This window comes from Ceratotherium simum, chromosome 25 (assembly GCF_057802395.1).
Source record: "Ceratotherium simum simum isolate JZ-2026a chromosome 25, ASM5780239v1, whole genome shotgun sequence".
Lineage (NCBI taxonomy): Eukaryota > Metazoa > Chordata > Mammalia > Perissodactyla > Rhinocerotidae > Ceratotherium > Ceratotherium simum.
In genome coordinates, this window is record NC_141924.1 from 11,903,894 (window position 1) to 11,919,565 (window position 15,672).

The following is a 15,672-nucleotide window of genomic DNA, read 5'->3' on the forward strand; positions in this document are numbered from 1 at the left end:
GCCCGACCGAAGGAGACATGTCGGGTGTGTTGGAGAGCAGGTGACTCAGAAATCCAGATCCTGCCGCGTCACTTACCACCCGTGTGACTGGGCACTCGCCTGGCCTCTGAGCTTCATTCCTTCACAGACACGTGCAGGGGTAACAGGAGTGTCCGCCTCAGAGAGGTCTGGGACATTTAGTGAGTTCGTGCTGGCGAAAGCCCCTCACAGCTCCCGGCACACAGAGGGTCCTTCCTCCCTGCCCCCCTCCCCTCCTGCTTCCCCCCAGTGGAGGGTCCTGGCCCTCCTCCTCCACCCCTTCCTGGCCTGCTGTAGGCCAGCCCTTCCCCCACAGCCTTTGACTCAAACAGACTCTTATCAGGCATCTGCTTCGGCTCAGGCCTGGGACTGGGACCCTAGACCTGACTAAAGCCGAGTGGCTGTCCTCAGGGAGCTCCCCGTCCAGAGTCGGGGGACAAACCCAGGGGTCTGCTGAGGTGGTGCTGGCCAGTGAGGCCTTCCCTGCCCCTGCTGCCCTTACCTTCATTTCTCTACTGCACTTTTTAGCACCCCACCCTCCCTCTGCAAATCCCCAATGGCATGCAGGCTCTGCAGGGCTTGGTCTTCATGTGCTCATGTGGCTGCGGCTGCCACGGTGCATGTGCTCAGGGCCACGGGCTCCAGTGCGGGAGGTAAAGAGCCAGGCCATAGTGAGCCCCTCTTCTCTCCCACTGCTGTCCCCACTGCAGCCATGACCACCTGCTCTGCCTGGACGGCGGGGGCGTGAAAGGCCTCATCATCATCCAGCTCCTCATCGCCATCGAGAAGGCCTCAGGCGTCGCCACCAAGGACCTCTTTGACTGGGTGGCAGGGACCAGCACAGGGGGCATCCTGGCCCTGGCCATTCTGCACGGTGAGGGCGGCCCCCTGGACAATGGGGGCAGCGCAGGGTGGGGCCAAGTATGCCCTCAGGGGGGCTGAGTATGTTTTCAGAGCCTTGCAAAGAGGGCCATGGGGGAGGGCAGGGCTTGTAAGCCCTTTGTGGGGTGGCTGAGGGTGCTGGGGTCCGAGGCTGGAAGGAGAAGGGCTGGGTGGGTGCGCTGGTGCTCGATGCCCCCAGCCAGCCATGAAGGACAGACCCAGTTGCCCTTGCTTTCAGTGTGGGAAGGGTTTTTGTATCGATTGCCTCAACCACTGCTCCCCACAGCCCTGGGAGGCAGGCTGCTCATAACCTGCTGGAAATCAGGCAGTTCAATGGATGGAGTGGGTTGCCTCAGGAATGAGGAGCCACCGAGTCACAGAACGCCAGAGCCCTAGTCTGCATGCTTCATTTTACCCACAGGGAAATTAAGGCCCTAGGGGGAGAGAGGTGACCAAAGTCACAGAGCCCAGCCGTGGGGTTGTTGGGCTGGGACAGCCCCCCAGAATGCCAGCCCAGCACATCCCAAGGTCGGTGCACGTCCCAGGCTACCTGTGCAGTCTGCTCTCTCTGCAGCTTTGCAAAGGTGACAGCGTGCATCGCTTACTAGACAGACTGCTGGGTGGGCCTTGTCTCCACTCAGGTGGGGTCTCCTCTGTGGAGCTGTCTGGGATCCGTGATTCTGCCGGTGGGGGCCTTCCCAGAACAGGGTCCAGCCCCCACCCAGGTGGGGGTCGGCCTCGGCCTCAGCATCCCTGACCAGTGATCCCTGCCCCGGTGCTGGTCAGATTCCATGCTCTGCAGCCTGCCCTCCAGATCTGAAAGCACCAGGAGAGGACCCTTCCGCTCCCGGGGCAGCAGGGCCTGCGGGCCAGCCCTGTGCACCAGGCCTTGCCAGGTGCTAGGGATGCGGGGCTGTCAGGCGCACGTCCAGCCTCAGGGAGCCCCAGTCAGATGGGGGAGGCACAGGCATCTGGGGGTTCACCATGGGAGGAGGCCGTGGCCGGGTGGTCCAGGGTGTGTGGGGATGTGGGGCAGAGCCAGTCCAGGTGGCTCCCGGGAGTAGCATCCCCTGGGGCTCTGGGAAGAGGAGGATTGTCAGTTGGCAAGCCGCCAGGACTTGTGGTCCCGGCAGTGTGCTGCTACACTGTTTACTGTAACACTTTACTGTTTCACTTCATTTTAATGTTCTCGCCATAGCCCTGTGAGGTTACAGATGGGGAAACTGAGGACAGAGAGGGTCACCCAGTGAGTTGGCAGAGCCAGGACCAGGTCTCTCCCCTGGCCTCGGGCCCCATGGCCCCTCTCTGGCCTTTGTTCCTGTCTTCCCTGAGAGGGGAGCCATCTCAGGGGTCTGCCTCCGCCCAGTGGGGCATGAGGTCTGGGGGGCAGGACAGAGTGGGCAGAGGTACCAGCCTGTCCTCCACAAAGGGTCACTCCCTTCTTCAGGGGACGTTTGTCCCCCATCCAGGGTCTTCACATTCCCGGGGGCTGTGAAGGGATCTGAGGAGCCGCCTAGTTCAGCCTCTTATACGGGCAGAAAGCCTCTCTCGTGGCCCCCTGGCTGCGCACCCCCGCTGGGGGGAGGCCTGCTGTGAGGTGCAACCTGCCCTTTGACCCTGTCTGTTCTCGGACGGCAGGGCTGGCCTTTCTATTCCTTGACGAACAGGGTGGAACTAGATGTATAAGCGATTTCACTTTCAGGGCCCTTTTTAAAGAGAAATAATACAAAATTATGAACACAAAATTAAGTACAGAGCCTTGGGGCTGCTGGAGGGGGATTTCTGCCTCTGTGGGAAGTTGCAAAGGGGAGCCCGGGAGCTCCAGCTTGGTTAGTGCCTTGGTAAATCCGCCCCCCTCCTGCTGGCCCTGGTTCCCACAGCTGGCCTGTGCCCAGGCCCTCGGTCAGGGCAGGCCCTCGTGTCTCTCCCCACCTCCGACTCCCTTGTTCCTAGGCAAGTCCATGGCCTACATGCGTGGCGTGTACTTCCGCATGAAGGACGAGGTGTTCCGGGGCTCGCGGCCCTACGAGTCGGGGCCCCTGGAGGAGTTCCTGAAGCGGGAGTTTGGAGAGCACACCAAGATGACAGACGTCAAGAAACCCAAGTGAGCCTGCCGGGCGGGAGCACAGTGGCTTTGGCCCCAACTGTGCACCCCTTCGCTGTTCCCTGGGGCAGAGGCTCCCTGCCTGGTCTGATTAAAGCGAGGTGGGTGGGGTGGAGAGCAGCTTCTTCCCTCCACGCGAACAGCACGGGCCTGGGTCCGAGGGGGTCGGTTCTGGCCCACCACACACTCGGGACCTCTTTGCTGAGCATGGCCTGCCCAGGCACTGTGTTTGTACGCGTGGGGGTTATGGATGCAGCCGGCAGAGGGGGAGGCTTACCATCTGGTTGGGAGATAAGTGGCCTGAAAAATGGCAGCCAAGCAAGGCAGCACGTGCTTAAGAGGTTCCAGAAGAGCCTATAGCACCACTACTTCTCTGTAGTGTTCCTTACCGCGGAATTACTTTATTGTCTGTCTAGTACCTGTGACGCCAGCCAGACTGTGAGCTCCCTGAAGCAGGAGCATGAACAGTTTTTTCTGTAGCCCCAGCGTCTGGCCCAGGGACTGCCCCAGAGCAGCCCATTGAAGAGTATTCATCAGCTGACTGACTGTCCATTGGAGCAAGAGGGAGAGAGGACTGAGGATGAGGTGGTCAGGGAGGGCTTCCTGGAGGAAGTGAAGTGTGAGTGAAGCCTAGAGGGTTAGGGAGGATTTCTTTTCATAATAAAGCTTTTTTTAAAAAGATTTAAGAATAATAATAGTCTTCTAAGAAAATTTAGAAAATACGGAGAGTAAAAAGAAGAGGAAAATATCATCCATGATTTATTAACCAAAAGATAATATTCTGAAAACATTTTTGTATATTTCATTCTAGGCATTTTTCCTCTTTTTAATGATGAAATAGAACATACATTTAGAAAAGTACATAAAACAGTTCATTGAATAATTATAAAGCAGACACCCACTTGACGGCCAGCTAAGTCCAAAAGCCCGTTGAGTGTGTGCCCTACTCTGGGCCCGAGGTAGCCGCTCTCCTGACCTGTGTGAAAGGGATTTCCTGGCTGTTCGGGATAGTTTCACCACCTGTGCACTGTGTGGAGTGTGATGGCACTGTGATGGCAGTGTGACCAGCATAGTCTCGGTCTTGCCTGTCCCTGGGTGTGGACAGAATCATTTTGCGTGCTATCTCTTCTTTCCATCAATGCCACATTTGTCAGCGTCGTCCCTGCTGTTGGGGGAAGCTGTGCTTCATTTGTTCTCTCTGCTGTGGAGGATTCCATCATGTGACTCGCCTCACAGTTTATTTCCCTGAATACCTTCGATGGACACTTGCAGAGTTTGGAGCTCTTGCGAAGAGTGTGGCCGTGAGCATCTGGGGACCTGTTTTCTGACCTGCGCGTGTACCAGTCTCCCTGGGGGGTACATGCCCAGGAGCAGAGCTGCGAGTCTCAGAGGATGCGAGGCCTCAACGCTTCGATTCTGCCCAGCTGTCTTCCAAAGTAGTGGTTTCTATTTTCACTCCTATCAGCCGTGTTTCAGAGGCCCTGTTCTGCATTCTTGCCAGCGTTTGGTTATCGTCAAACGTTTTTATCTTTACAAATCTGGGAGGGTGCAAGATGCTGTCTCTGCTGGTTTGAATTTTCATTTTCCTGATGACTAGGGAGGTTGAACACCTTTTCAGAGGTTTAAAGCCCATTTGGATTTCCTCTTTTGTAAAGTTCCTGTTCAAGTGCCTATTTTTGGCAAAATTGGGTTGTGTGATTTTTGAGTTAGGAGGCTTCTTAACGATCTTTTTTATGTTTTGAGAACTAGTCCTTTGATGGATATATGGATTTGAAATCTTTTCTCCCATTCCATGGCTTGTCTTTTCACTCTCTGTGGTGTTTTGTTGATGAGTGGGTGTTCTTAAAGTGGTGGACTTTAGAAATGTTTCCTTTTTATAGTTTGTACTTTTCATATCCATTCAAGAACCCTTCCCTAACCTGAGGCAGGAGGTATTTTCCTGTGTCAGGCCGGAAAGCTCTCTAGATCTGCCTTTCCTGTTTATGTCTTTTATCAACCTGAAATTGGTTTTTGTATCAGGACAGATTCCATTTCATGTTTTCCATACGAATAACAGGTTTCCCCAGCCTACTCTGTGAAGAAGTCTGTCTTGCTCGCCACACCTGGAGCCTTGCTGCCTCGGTTGTGGGTCAGGGGTCCTTGCTCGGGTCTGTTTCTGGCTGTGCTCTGTTCCGTGGGCTGGGCGTCTGTGCCTGTGCCCAGCCCACAGAGCCCTGAGTCGACAGCGTGATAATAAGTCCTGGCATCCGGGGCAGCAGGGCCTCCCACTGTGTCCTTCTCCTTCAAGAGTATCATGGCTGTTCTTGGAGGCCCTGTAGAGAAGTGGTTAAGAACCTGCACCCTGAAGTTTCCTCTTCTCGAAAATGGGAATAATATACTACCTGCCTCCTAGGGTCTTCATGAGGAGTGAAAAAATTATAGCAGTTAAAGAGCAGCTGGTGCATAAAAAGTGCTGTATAAGGGTTACTCATGACTGTTGGCGCTTCCACATAAATTGTAGAATCAGATTGTCAAATTCTACAGAAAACCAAATCCTGTTGGGATTTTGATTGAGATTACATTGAATCTGTCAGTTTATTTGGGGGCGAATTGACGTCTGAAAACACTGAGTCTTCCAGTTAGAGAACGTAGTAAAACATTCCGTTGGTTCAGAGTTTCTCAGTTCAATTTTATAATTTTATCTATAGAGATCTTATACATCTGTTTTTTTAATCTGTTTAGGTACTTCATATGTTTTGTGCTACTTTAAATTATACATTTTTAAACATTTATACATTTTAAACATTTTTTCTAACTGTAGCTCATATTTAGAAATACCATTTATTTATTTAGTATACAATTAATTATGGTAAAATACACATGACATAAAATTTACCATCTTAACCATTTTTGAGTGTACAATTCAGTAGTAATGACTATATTCACCTTGTTGTGCAACCGATCTCCAGAACTTTTTCATCTTGTGGAACTGAAACTCTGTACCCATTAAACAACTCTCCGTTCCCCTCTCCCCAGAGCCCCTGGCAACCGCCATCCTGCTATCTCTGTGAGTTTGACTGCTCTAAGAACTTCATGTAACTGGAACCAGACAGTGTTTGTCCTTTTGTGTCTAGCTCCTTTCACTTAGCGTAATGTCCTCAAGGTTATCCACGTTGTAGCGTGTGTCAGAATTTCCTTCCTTTTTAAGGCTGAATAATATTCCATTGGATGTATGTACCACATTGTGTTTATCCATTTGTCTGTTGATGGACATTTGGGTCGTTTCCATCTTTTGGCTGTTGTGAGCAATGCTGCTATGCACATGGGTGTATGTACGTGTTCGAATCCCTGCTTTCAATTCCTGGTGCCTTTTACAGAGAGAGTGCTGATGAGCTCCGTTTGCTAAGATTTTGTTTAGGATTTTGCATCCATGTTTATGAGCGAGCTTGACTGTTTTTTCCCGTTTTGGGGTTGCTGGGTTTTGGTTTTGAGGCAGTGTTTCCTCTTTTTCTATTTTCTGGAAGAGTTAGTATAATAATGACTTTATTTCTGCCTTGAATTTTTGGTAGAATTTACTAGTAAAGTCATCTAGGCCTGAGTTTGCTTGAGGGAAAATTTTTGAAGATGGAATTAATTTCTTTAATGGTTATAAAACTATTAGGGTTTCTAAATGTCTTTTTGAGTTAATTTTGGTTTTGTTTCTCTAGGAATGTGTCCATTTTGTCAAATCTTCAAATTTATTAGTGTAGAGTTGTTCAAAGTATTCTTATTATCTTTTTAATGCCTGCAGCCTCTGTTGTGATGCCCCCTTTCCATTCCTGATTATTTACAGCTCTTCTTTTCTTCCTGACCAGTCTTGTCACAGGTTTTTCAATTGGATCACTCTTTCAGAAAACCAGCTTTTGGCTATTTATTGGCTCTCTATTGTATGTTTTCTGTTTCATTAAATTGCTGCTCTTATTTTTATTTCTTCTTGTACTTTCTTTGCATTTATTTAGCTGTTCTTTTTTTAACTTCTTGAAATAAATGTTTTGCTCATTGATTTTCAGCCTTTTTTCTGTTCTACTACCTATGTGTATATATTATATATGTGTGTGTGTGTGTGTGTGTGTGTGTGTGTGTGTGTAATCTAAACATTTCCTCTCAGTACTGCTTTAATTATATCCCATAAGCATGTTGATGATTGTTTGATTCAAAATATTTTCTAATTTGCATTATAATTTTTTTAACCATAGGTCATTAAAAATGCATTTCTCAATTTCTAAACTCAGGGGATTTTCTAGTTATATTTTTGTTATTAATGACTTTGTGGCTAGAGGACATGCTCTGTATGATTTTGGTCCTTTAAAATTTGTTGAGACCTGGGTTGTGGCCTTTTACAGCTAGTTTTTTTTAAAGATTTTATTTATTTTTTTTATTTTTTGCCCCCAAAGCCCCAGTAGATAGTTGTATGTCATAGCTGCACACCCTTCTAGTTGCTGTATGTGGGACTCGGCCTCAGGATGGACAGAGAAGTGGTGCCTCGATGCGCACCCGGGATCCGAACCCGGGCCGCCAGCATCGCAGCGCACGCACTTAACCACCAAGCCACAGGGCCGGCCCTACAGCTAGTTTTTTTAATGTCCCATGTGTAACTTAAAAGATAGGGATTCTGCCATTTGTTGGGTGCCAAGTTCTGTACATGTCGATTAAGGCATGTTGGCTAGGAATGTTGTTTAAAATTTTCAAATCTTCCATATCCTTACTAATTTTTTGTCCACCTCTCCAATCGATTATTGAGAGAGAGATGTTAAAGTCTCCCACTCTGAGAATTTCCCTTTTCTCCCTTTAGTTCTGTCAATTTTTCTTTTAATATTTTGACATATGCTAATAAGTGCATATAAATTTAAATTTTGTGTATTTTTCCGGCGACTGGAATCTTTTATTATTATGAGGCAGCCCTCTTTATCTCTAGGAATGCTTTTTGTTTTAAAGCCCATTTCGCCTGATATTAACGTAGTTGTACTGGCTTCCTTTGGTTATATTTGCGTGGTACATCTGTACTCATCCTTTAATTCAACCTTCTTGAATCCTATGTTTTATTTTATTTATTTATTTTTTTTTTAAAGATTTTATTTATTCATTTTTTTTCCCCCCAAAGCCCCAGCAGATAGTTGTATGTCATAGGTTCACATCCTTCTAGTTGCTGTACGTGGGACCCGGCCTCGCGCTGGACGGAGAAGTGGTGCCTTGGGGCGCGCCCGGGATCCGAACCCAGGCCGCCAGCATCAGAGCGCGCGCACTTAACCGCTAAGCCACAGAGCCGGCCCTTGAATCCTATGTTTTAGATGTATCTCTTGTAAATAGCCCATAGTTGGATTTGTTCTTTATCTAATCTATTACTCTTTGTTTTTACCTGGAGCATTTAGTCCATTTGTGGATTTTTAATGCATAGTAATGTATTTATTTAAGTTAACTAATTAGTTAAGTTTGGTTTAGCTGATTGGTTTGACTATCAAAACCTTCACATAGTTAATCTAATAGTTTATATGGCTGGTCCATTTATATTTATGTAATTACTGATATATTTGGGATGACATATGCCATCTTACTTTGTTCTGCATTTCTTTTTCTCTTTCTTGCCTTGTTTTGGAATTACTGAATAGTTTTAATCATTACATTCCATGCCACACGCCCACCACCAATAGTTTGTACTCTATGCACTCATTTTTTTTTTTAGTGCATACTTAACTTATAAAAATCTAAATTTAATTGATACCCTTACCTTCCCCTCAGATAATCAAGGATTTTAAAATACTTTAATTCCGTGTACCTTCCCCATCTTATCTATAATTGTTTTCCTATATTTTAAATCTATCTTGTTTTTTTAAGCGTCACAAGACATTATAATTATTTTTTGAAGTTGGCTGTCATTTAGATTTAGCCAGTGGTGTGCTGGTAAACCAGATCTCTGGGGGAAGAAGCCCTGATCTGTAGTGTTTGCTGATTCCTGTAGCATAAATACTTTCACCATGGCCAATTTCAAAATACCAGGGCTATTTACTAATCTCATAGCTTAGCAACCAGCTCGTGAGATTTAGCAGGAGGTTCTTACAAGCCAGTATGAGCTAGCTCCAGCACACCCTTGGCTACGGATGTGTGTGTGTATGTGTACGTGTGTGCGTATGTATGTGTATATGTGTGTATCACTTCTTTGCTCTACATTCTTTCTTGCATCCCAGACTTCCGTCTGTGACCACTTTCCTTCTGCCTAAAGTACATTCTTTTGACGTTCCCTTGGAGAGGGTCTGCTGGTGGTGAATTCTCCACCAGCAGAATTGTTTGAAAATAGTTTTATTTTACTCTTATTCTTGCTGGTATAGAATTCTAGGCTGGCGGTTTTCTTGTAGAACATACAAGATATCATGCTGTCTTCTTTTAGCTTCCAGTGTTGCACTTGCAAAGTCAATTTCAATCTAACTGTTACCCCTTTGAAAGCAATTGGTCTTTTTTCCCTGGATATTTTTATTTATTTGTTTGTTTTTGGTTCTCTACAGTAGTACTATGATATATCTAGATATGAATTCCTTCTAGTTTATCCTGCATGGGATTTTTTGGTCTTCTTAAATCTTTGGATTGGTGCCTTTTTTTAGTTCTGGAAACCTGAGTCGTTATCTCTTCAACCTTTGCCTCTTCCTAATTTTCTCTCTCCTCTCCTCTCCTTCTGAAACTCCAATTAAACATGTTAGACTTTATGTATCTTCCATGTCTTTTAACTTCTCCTGTATATTCTATCATTTTATCTCTATGTGTTGCATTCTGGATAACTTCTTCTTACCTATTTTCCAATTCACTAATTCTCTCTTTAGCTTTATCTAATTTTCCATTTAACCCATCCATTGAGTTTTTTATTCTCTTGTATTTTTAAAAAATTTCTAGAAGTACTCTTTGGTTCCTCTTTAAATCTTCTGGGTCATTACTTATAGTTTCCTATTCCCTGAAGATACTGTCAGGCTTGTCTTTGAACATTGTAAGCATAGCTGTTTTGTAATCTTTGTTTGAGGATTCAAATATCTGCAGTCTATGTAGGTATGTTTTGCTGTTTATGTTGGTTTAAGCTGGTTCTCATTCATGGTGTTTTATTTCATTGTGTGCCCCCTGATGCTGTTTTTTTTTTTTTTAACTATGTGGTGTTCCTTAGTGTTGAAGAATAATATGTGCAGTTTCTGTGAGGCTTAGAGTGATAGTATTTTCCTTCAGAGTGTCTTGTGTTGTCTCTTCCAGGTACCTAGGTACACTGCCATCTAGGGCCACTGTAACTGAATTCTTGGCATGAAGGTTTTGGAGCTTCCCCCAGGTAGTGTGAATTTAGACTGCAAATCCCCTTGAGGGTTAGTTTGTGGTTATACATTTTCAGGGAATTTTTCTCCCTCTTTTGTCCAATGGCAACTTTCCTCACATCCTGCAGGGGTGGGAAAGGGGCAGGTTTATTTCTGGTTCACCCTTATCCAAGAGCATAGCCCTTTGGGGTCCCAGCCTAATGTAGGGGTCTCCCATTAGACATTAGTCTGTGCTCTGTTTACCTCTCTGGGTTCTTGCTTATCCTCAGAATTTACCCTGATCTGTCCTTTCTATCTTGTCAGGTCTTCTATGCTTTTAAGAAGATTTTTAAAAATATTTTTTCCAGCATTTAAGATTGTTCAGTAGGAAGATTGTTCAACTAACCTCCCCACAATATTCCCAGAAACAGAAAACTGGTCTTTTTTCCCTAGGTAGAGTTTTTTTGTTCCCTTTCCTTTATATTTTTCTTTACGACGTAACAAATACATTTCTGTGTTACTCTGAACTCCTTGCCAGCATAATTTTGAAAGGCTGCAAAACATTCCATTGTTTCATTAGCCCTTCTATTGCTGCCCTTTAGATGGGTTCACTTTTCACTATAATCAATTATACTGCGATGAATAGTCTTGTACAAGAAGCTTCCATTGTAGCTAAGATTATGCCTTTAGGATAGATTTTCCAAAATGGAATTCCCAGATCAAAGATCCAGGGTCTTAATATGTATTAGTTTCCAAGAGGGCTGTGCCAGTCTGCACTCCCCGCAGTACTTAAGGATGTCTGCGTCTCTCAAGACCAGTAGGAGTCGTCTTTAATAGGTTATAGACTCACGTGGTCGAACACTGAAGGGGCGTCAAAGGTGACACAGTGAAGTCTCCTCCTGCTCCTGTCCCGGAGTTGCAGCCACCAGGCAGTCCCCTGCCCCAGAGGCAGCTCACTGTTGCCAGGGGCTGCTCATGGGCCTTCCAGAGTTACCCTCTGACGGAGCAAATAGGCACAGAGGTTTTTTGGGGTTTTGTTTTTAAATAAATGGTGGCATACTAAACACACTGTCCTGAGCCTTGCTTTTTCCATTAACCATAAATCTTGGTGCTCAGTGCCTATCAGGACGTGAAGCCTTCCTCAGTCGTTCTGCGGCGACACAGACCCACTGGCTGGGAGCTGCGGTGCAGTGAAGCGGCCCACTGTTAGACATATGGTTGTCGCCAGTCTTTTGCTTTAACAACCGATGCTGCTGTTAACAGCCTTGTGCGTGCCTGTCTCCCACACGTGTGAGTGCGTCCTAGGATGAATTCCCAGCAGTGGGATCGCTGGGTCTGAGGAGAAGGCCATCAGCGGTTTGGACGAAGATTGCCAAAGGTGGGTGGGTCGGTGACGTCAGCCGTCCTGCTCCTGGTTTCCCTCCAGGGTGATGCTGACAGGGACGCTGTCTGACCGGCAGCCGGCTGAACTCCACCTCTTCCGGAATTACGAGGCCCCAGAGTGCGTGCGGGAGCCGCGTTTCAGCCAGAATATCAACCTGAAGCCTCTAACTCAGCCCTCAGGTGAAATCCATGTTCGATGCATCTGTGGGAAGCGATTGGCCCCAGAGGCTGCGGGGCGGTGGGGGGAGTTGTAAGCCTGCTGCCGGCCCCGCAGCCCACCACCATCCCCCGCACTGCGCCGTCTTCTCTCCAGAGTCTTGATCGGCTGCGGGAGGCAGAGCTGGGGAGCTGTCAGGCCTCGGGCTGTCTAGAGGCGGCCCTTGGCAACACCCTGCCGTCCACCAGGATGGCGGGGCCAGACAACATGGCCTTGTCGGGCCTGCTTCTGAAGAGTTCTGAGCCTCTCCCTGTCCCGCAGACCCACACCCCCTATACCCACACTCACACATACACACACACTCAGATCTGAAGCGCGGCTTTTATACCAGTCCCTTGTGCCACTGGGCCACCCTCCTCCCCTACCCCAGACCAGCTGGTATGGCGGGCAGCCCGAAGCAGTGGGGCAGCCCCCACCTACTTCCGGCCCAATGGACGCTTCCTGGATGGCGGGCTGCTGGCCAACAACCCCACACTGGACGCCATGACTGAGATCCATGAATACAACCAGGACTTGATCCGCAAGGTGAGAGCCACCTCAGGTCGGAGGGGACATGACTGCCCACTGCAGCCACCCCTGTTTCAGCAAATACTCCTACGGAGGGACTCCTCTCTAGAGAGCAATTTATTCATTTGTGCACTCAACAGCAATTTTATCTCACACTTGAACCTGCTGGATGGGTGGTATCTGCCTGAAGCACTGTGCTAAGAGGGATTCTGAGGCCCAGTCTGGCCTAGGTGGTGAAGAGTGTTATGATCAATTAACAGCATCTGCCGTGAGTGGGGAGGGCAGCATGCATTCCAGTACATGCCAGCCCCAGTGCTAACCGCGCTGTCCAGCCTGAGGACACACACTTGCCCTTGAGGAGCTCCCATCCAGGGGAGACAGTCCATACGCAAGGTCACGCCCCTCCAGGTGTCTCAGGTGCTGTGATAGAGGACTGTGCGGGGGCCCAGGAGGAGGACCACCTCTGCTGAGAGGCCTGGGGGCTCGGAAAGGGCTCACGGAGGAGGGGACCCCATCCTGAGGCCTTTGGGGACAGGACAGTGCAGAGTCAATGATTCGGAGGAAGAGAAGCAGCTCTCAGCCCGAGGAGGCTTGCACAGAGGTGGGCAAGGCCCCCGCGTGCCGGGAGAGGCAGTGTGGCGCAGTAGCGTGAGCTCAGGCCCTGGACCACGTGGCCTCTGGGTTTGGGTCCTGGCTCTGCCCCTGTTTCCCGTCAGCCACTGCCAGTGGTACTGACAGTCCCTGCCTGGGGACTGTCATGAGGCTTCCATGCGCTCTTATCTGTACGGTGTTTAGGTCAGTGCCTGACCCCAAGTGTGCCGTATCCTTGCTGGCCGGCTGTGGTCACTGTGGTCATCATGAAGCCCCGGTGCAGCCCCTGGCTAGTGGGGCAGGGGCTCGGCCGTGGAAGAGGCGAGCACTTTCTAGGGGCCAGGCGGGGCAGGGCGGACTTCCAGGAAGAGGAGGGACTCAGTGAGAGACTGGGATGGGGAAGGGTCCTTGGAAGATACAAGCTGCCTCCTATTGTGGAGGAGGAGCCTGGGTAGGTTCCAACAGCTTGGCAGCAGAGCTTGTTCTGGAGCAAAGGGGAGAGGCAGCACAGGCTGGATTCCTGCCCCAGAGGCCTGTCTCCCCTCCTGACGCTCCCCCAGGGCCCGGGCTGGGGACCTTTCACCCCTGGGTGCCCCCCACCCGAGGAGAGGTCCACCAGGGGAAGATCTCCTCCAACTACCCCTGTCCTGTCCCCAACAGGGTCAGGGCAACAAGGTGAAGAAGCTCTCCATCGTCGTCTCTCTGGGGACAGGGAGGTCCCCGCAGGTGCCCGTGACCTGTGTGGATGTCTTCCGTCCCAGCAACCCCTGGGAACTGGCCAAGACTGTTTTTGGGGCCAAGGAACTGGGCAAGATGGTGGTGGACTGTGTGAGTATGGGCCCCTCCCCAGACCACGTCCCTCAGGGTCTCAGCCCCAGGATGACACCTTCCTGGGGGACCCTGGGTGTCAAGGAGGCTCTGTTGAACCTCTTTAGCCAGCTCAGGGGAGGGGGTCCCCAATTCAGAGTCTCAGTGCTGGCAGGGACCCTACAGTGGGGGATTTCAAGCACCTTGTAGCTGTGGATCCCTTCCTTCAAATGCAGACCTGTGTGGAAGCCCAGAATATCAGATGGACAAAAGCTGCAGGGGGCGGGGACGTGGGGGAGGCCTGTCCACTCAGCCACTGCGTGTCCCCCCCACCCCCCTCACATGCTCACTGACCCTGAACGGGCGCTGCTGAGACACTGGTGAAAACCACAGACCGTGGCCCTCTGATTGCACAGCTGGGACGTCACTGCAGCCCAGGGAGGGGGCCTCACCCCATCTCTCTGCTGATGGGTGGCTGAGCCAGACTAGAACCTGGGGATCCGCAGGCAGGGGCTGTGGTGCCGTGTGTACTAGACGCTCACGAGGGCTGCTTTTCGCCAGTGTACAGATCCGGATGGGCGGGCCGTGGACCGGGCCCGGGCCTGGTGCGAGATGGTCGGCATCCAGTACTTCAGGTGAGGGCTTGGCCAGCACCAGCCCTGGCCCCCCGGCCCCGGCCCCCAGCCCCACACCCTGGCCAGACCTGGAGACCTTCCCCACCCCAGCCCATGGCATTGACCTTCCCTTTCCCCAAGTCCTGGCTCTTGGCCCCCACCTGGGCCAAGCATCCTGGGGTGACCCCTCCTTGACGCGGACAGATTGAATCCCCAGCTGGGGACAGACATCATGCTGGACGAGGTCAGCGATGCAGTGCTGGTCAATGCCCTCTGGGAGACCGAGGTCTACGTTTACGAGCACCAGGAGGAATTCCAGAAGCTCGTCCAGCTGCTGCTCTTGCCGTGAGGCAGCCAGGCCCCCAGCCGCCCCCTACCCCACCCATCCACCCACCCAGCCCCTGCTGCGGAGGCCTGGCCAGCTGGTCAGGGCCAGGCCCAGGCAGCTCTGCGTCCACAGACTGGCCTCCGAGGGGCTGGGCTTCCGGCCTGAGGCGGGTCCTGAGGCCTCTCTCCCCCTGTCCTCACCTTCTGGCACTTTTTGTCATTCCAGGCTTACAAAGCCTAGAGCCTCACTCGGGCCTCTCCCTGACCACCAGGGACAACTGATTCAGGCCCTTCGCCTTGTCGGTTCCAACACTAAGGGTGCCTGGGTGTGCCCCCAGCCCGGCTTCACCCCAGCCCAGCCTCCCAGAGGGCGCTGGGTTCTTCCAGGTTCCCTGGGGGTGCAGGACCTCTGCCACCCTCTGCCCTCTTCCCTGGGGACGGGGCTAGAGGAGAGGCTGTCTCCCACCCCGTCAGCAGGGGAAACCCAGGCTCCCAGAGTTGGGGCGCCCCATTCGACTTTGTCCCTCAACACACGCCCAGCCACCTGCACCCCTCAGAGCTGCCCCACCCCGCGAGCTCTCCTCGGCTCTCAAAGGTCGTCGCTCCTGTGACTTAAGTTATTTTTCCTGACAGGAAGTAGTTTATGAGTGGGGAGGGGCCCCCAGGGCTGCCCCCAAACTGTGAAATAAACTGTCTGATTCCAATTCTCCTGTGTTGTGTGCACTGTTGTGTGAGTGCCCCGTTCCCCCGCTACCAGCTCCCCTCAGCCTTGACTGTCATCTTCCTGTGCCCACTTGGACGGACGCTGTTTCCCCCACTCCCCAGGGCGGGGACACCTCTTCTCTTCTCCAAGCCTCCCCACATCAGGCCTGTGAGGGTGTTCAGAGGCGGCAGCTAGGCCCACTTGCCCCGTGGTGGGGGGCGAGGGAGACCCCCATTTGCCAG

At 50.5% G+C, this 15,672-nt stretch overlaps 1 protein-coding gene across 3 annotated transcripts in view; it reads left to right on the forward strand.

Annotated features, from left to right (window-relative positions):
- Positions 1-15,431, forward strand: part of PLA2G6 (phospholipase A2 group VI) — a 59,076-nt gene extending 43,645 nt beyond the window's left edge. For all 3 annotated transcript variants that reach the window (XM_014793202.2, XM_014793203.2, XM_087448926.1), the window contains 7 exons: positions 729-892; positions 2,854-3,004; positions 11,708-11,844; positions 12,252-12,406; positions 13,640-13,807; positions 14,348-14,421; positions 14,605-15,431. In XM_014793202.2, the coding sequence (XP_014648688.1) occupies positions 729-892; positions 2,854-3,004; positions 11,708-11,844; positions 12,252-12,406; positions 13,640-13,807; positions 14,348-14,421; positions 14,605-14,749 (994 nt within the window). In that variant the 3' untranslated portion in view covers positions 14,750-15,431. The remainder of the gene's footprint in view (positions 1-728; positions 893-2,853; positions 3,005-11,707; positions 11,845-12,251; positions 12,407-13,639; positions 13,808-14,347; positions 14,422-14,604) is intronic.
- The last annotated feature ends 241 nt before the right edge of the window (positions 15,432-15,672 follow it).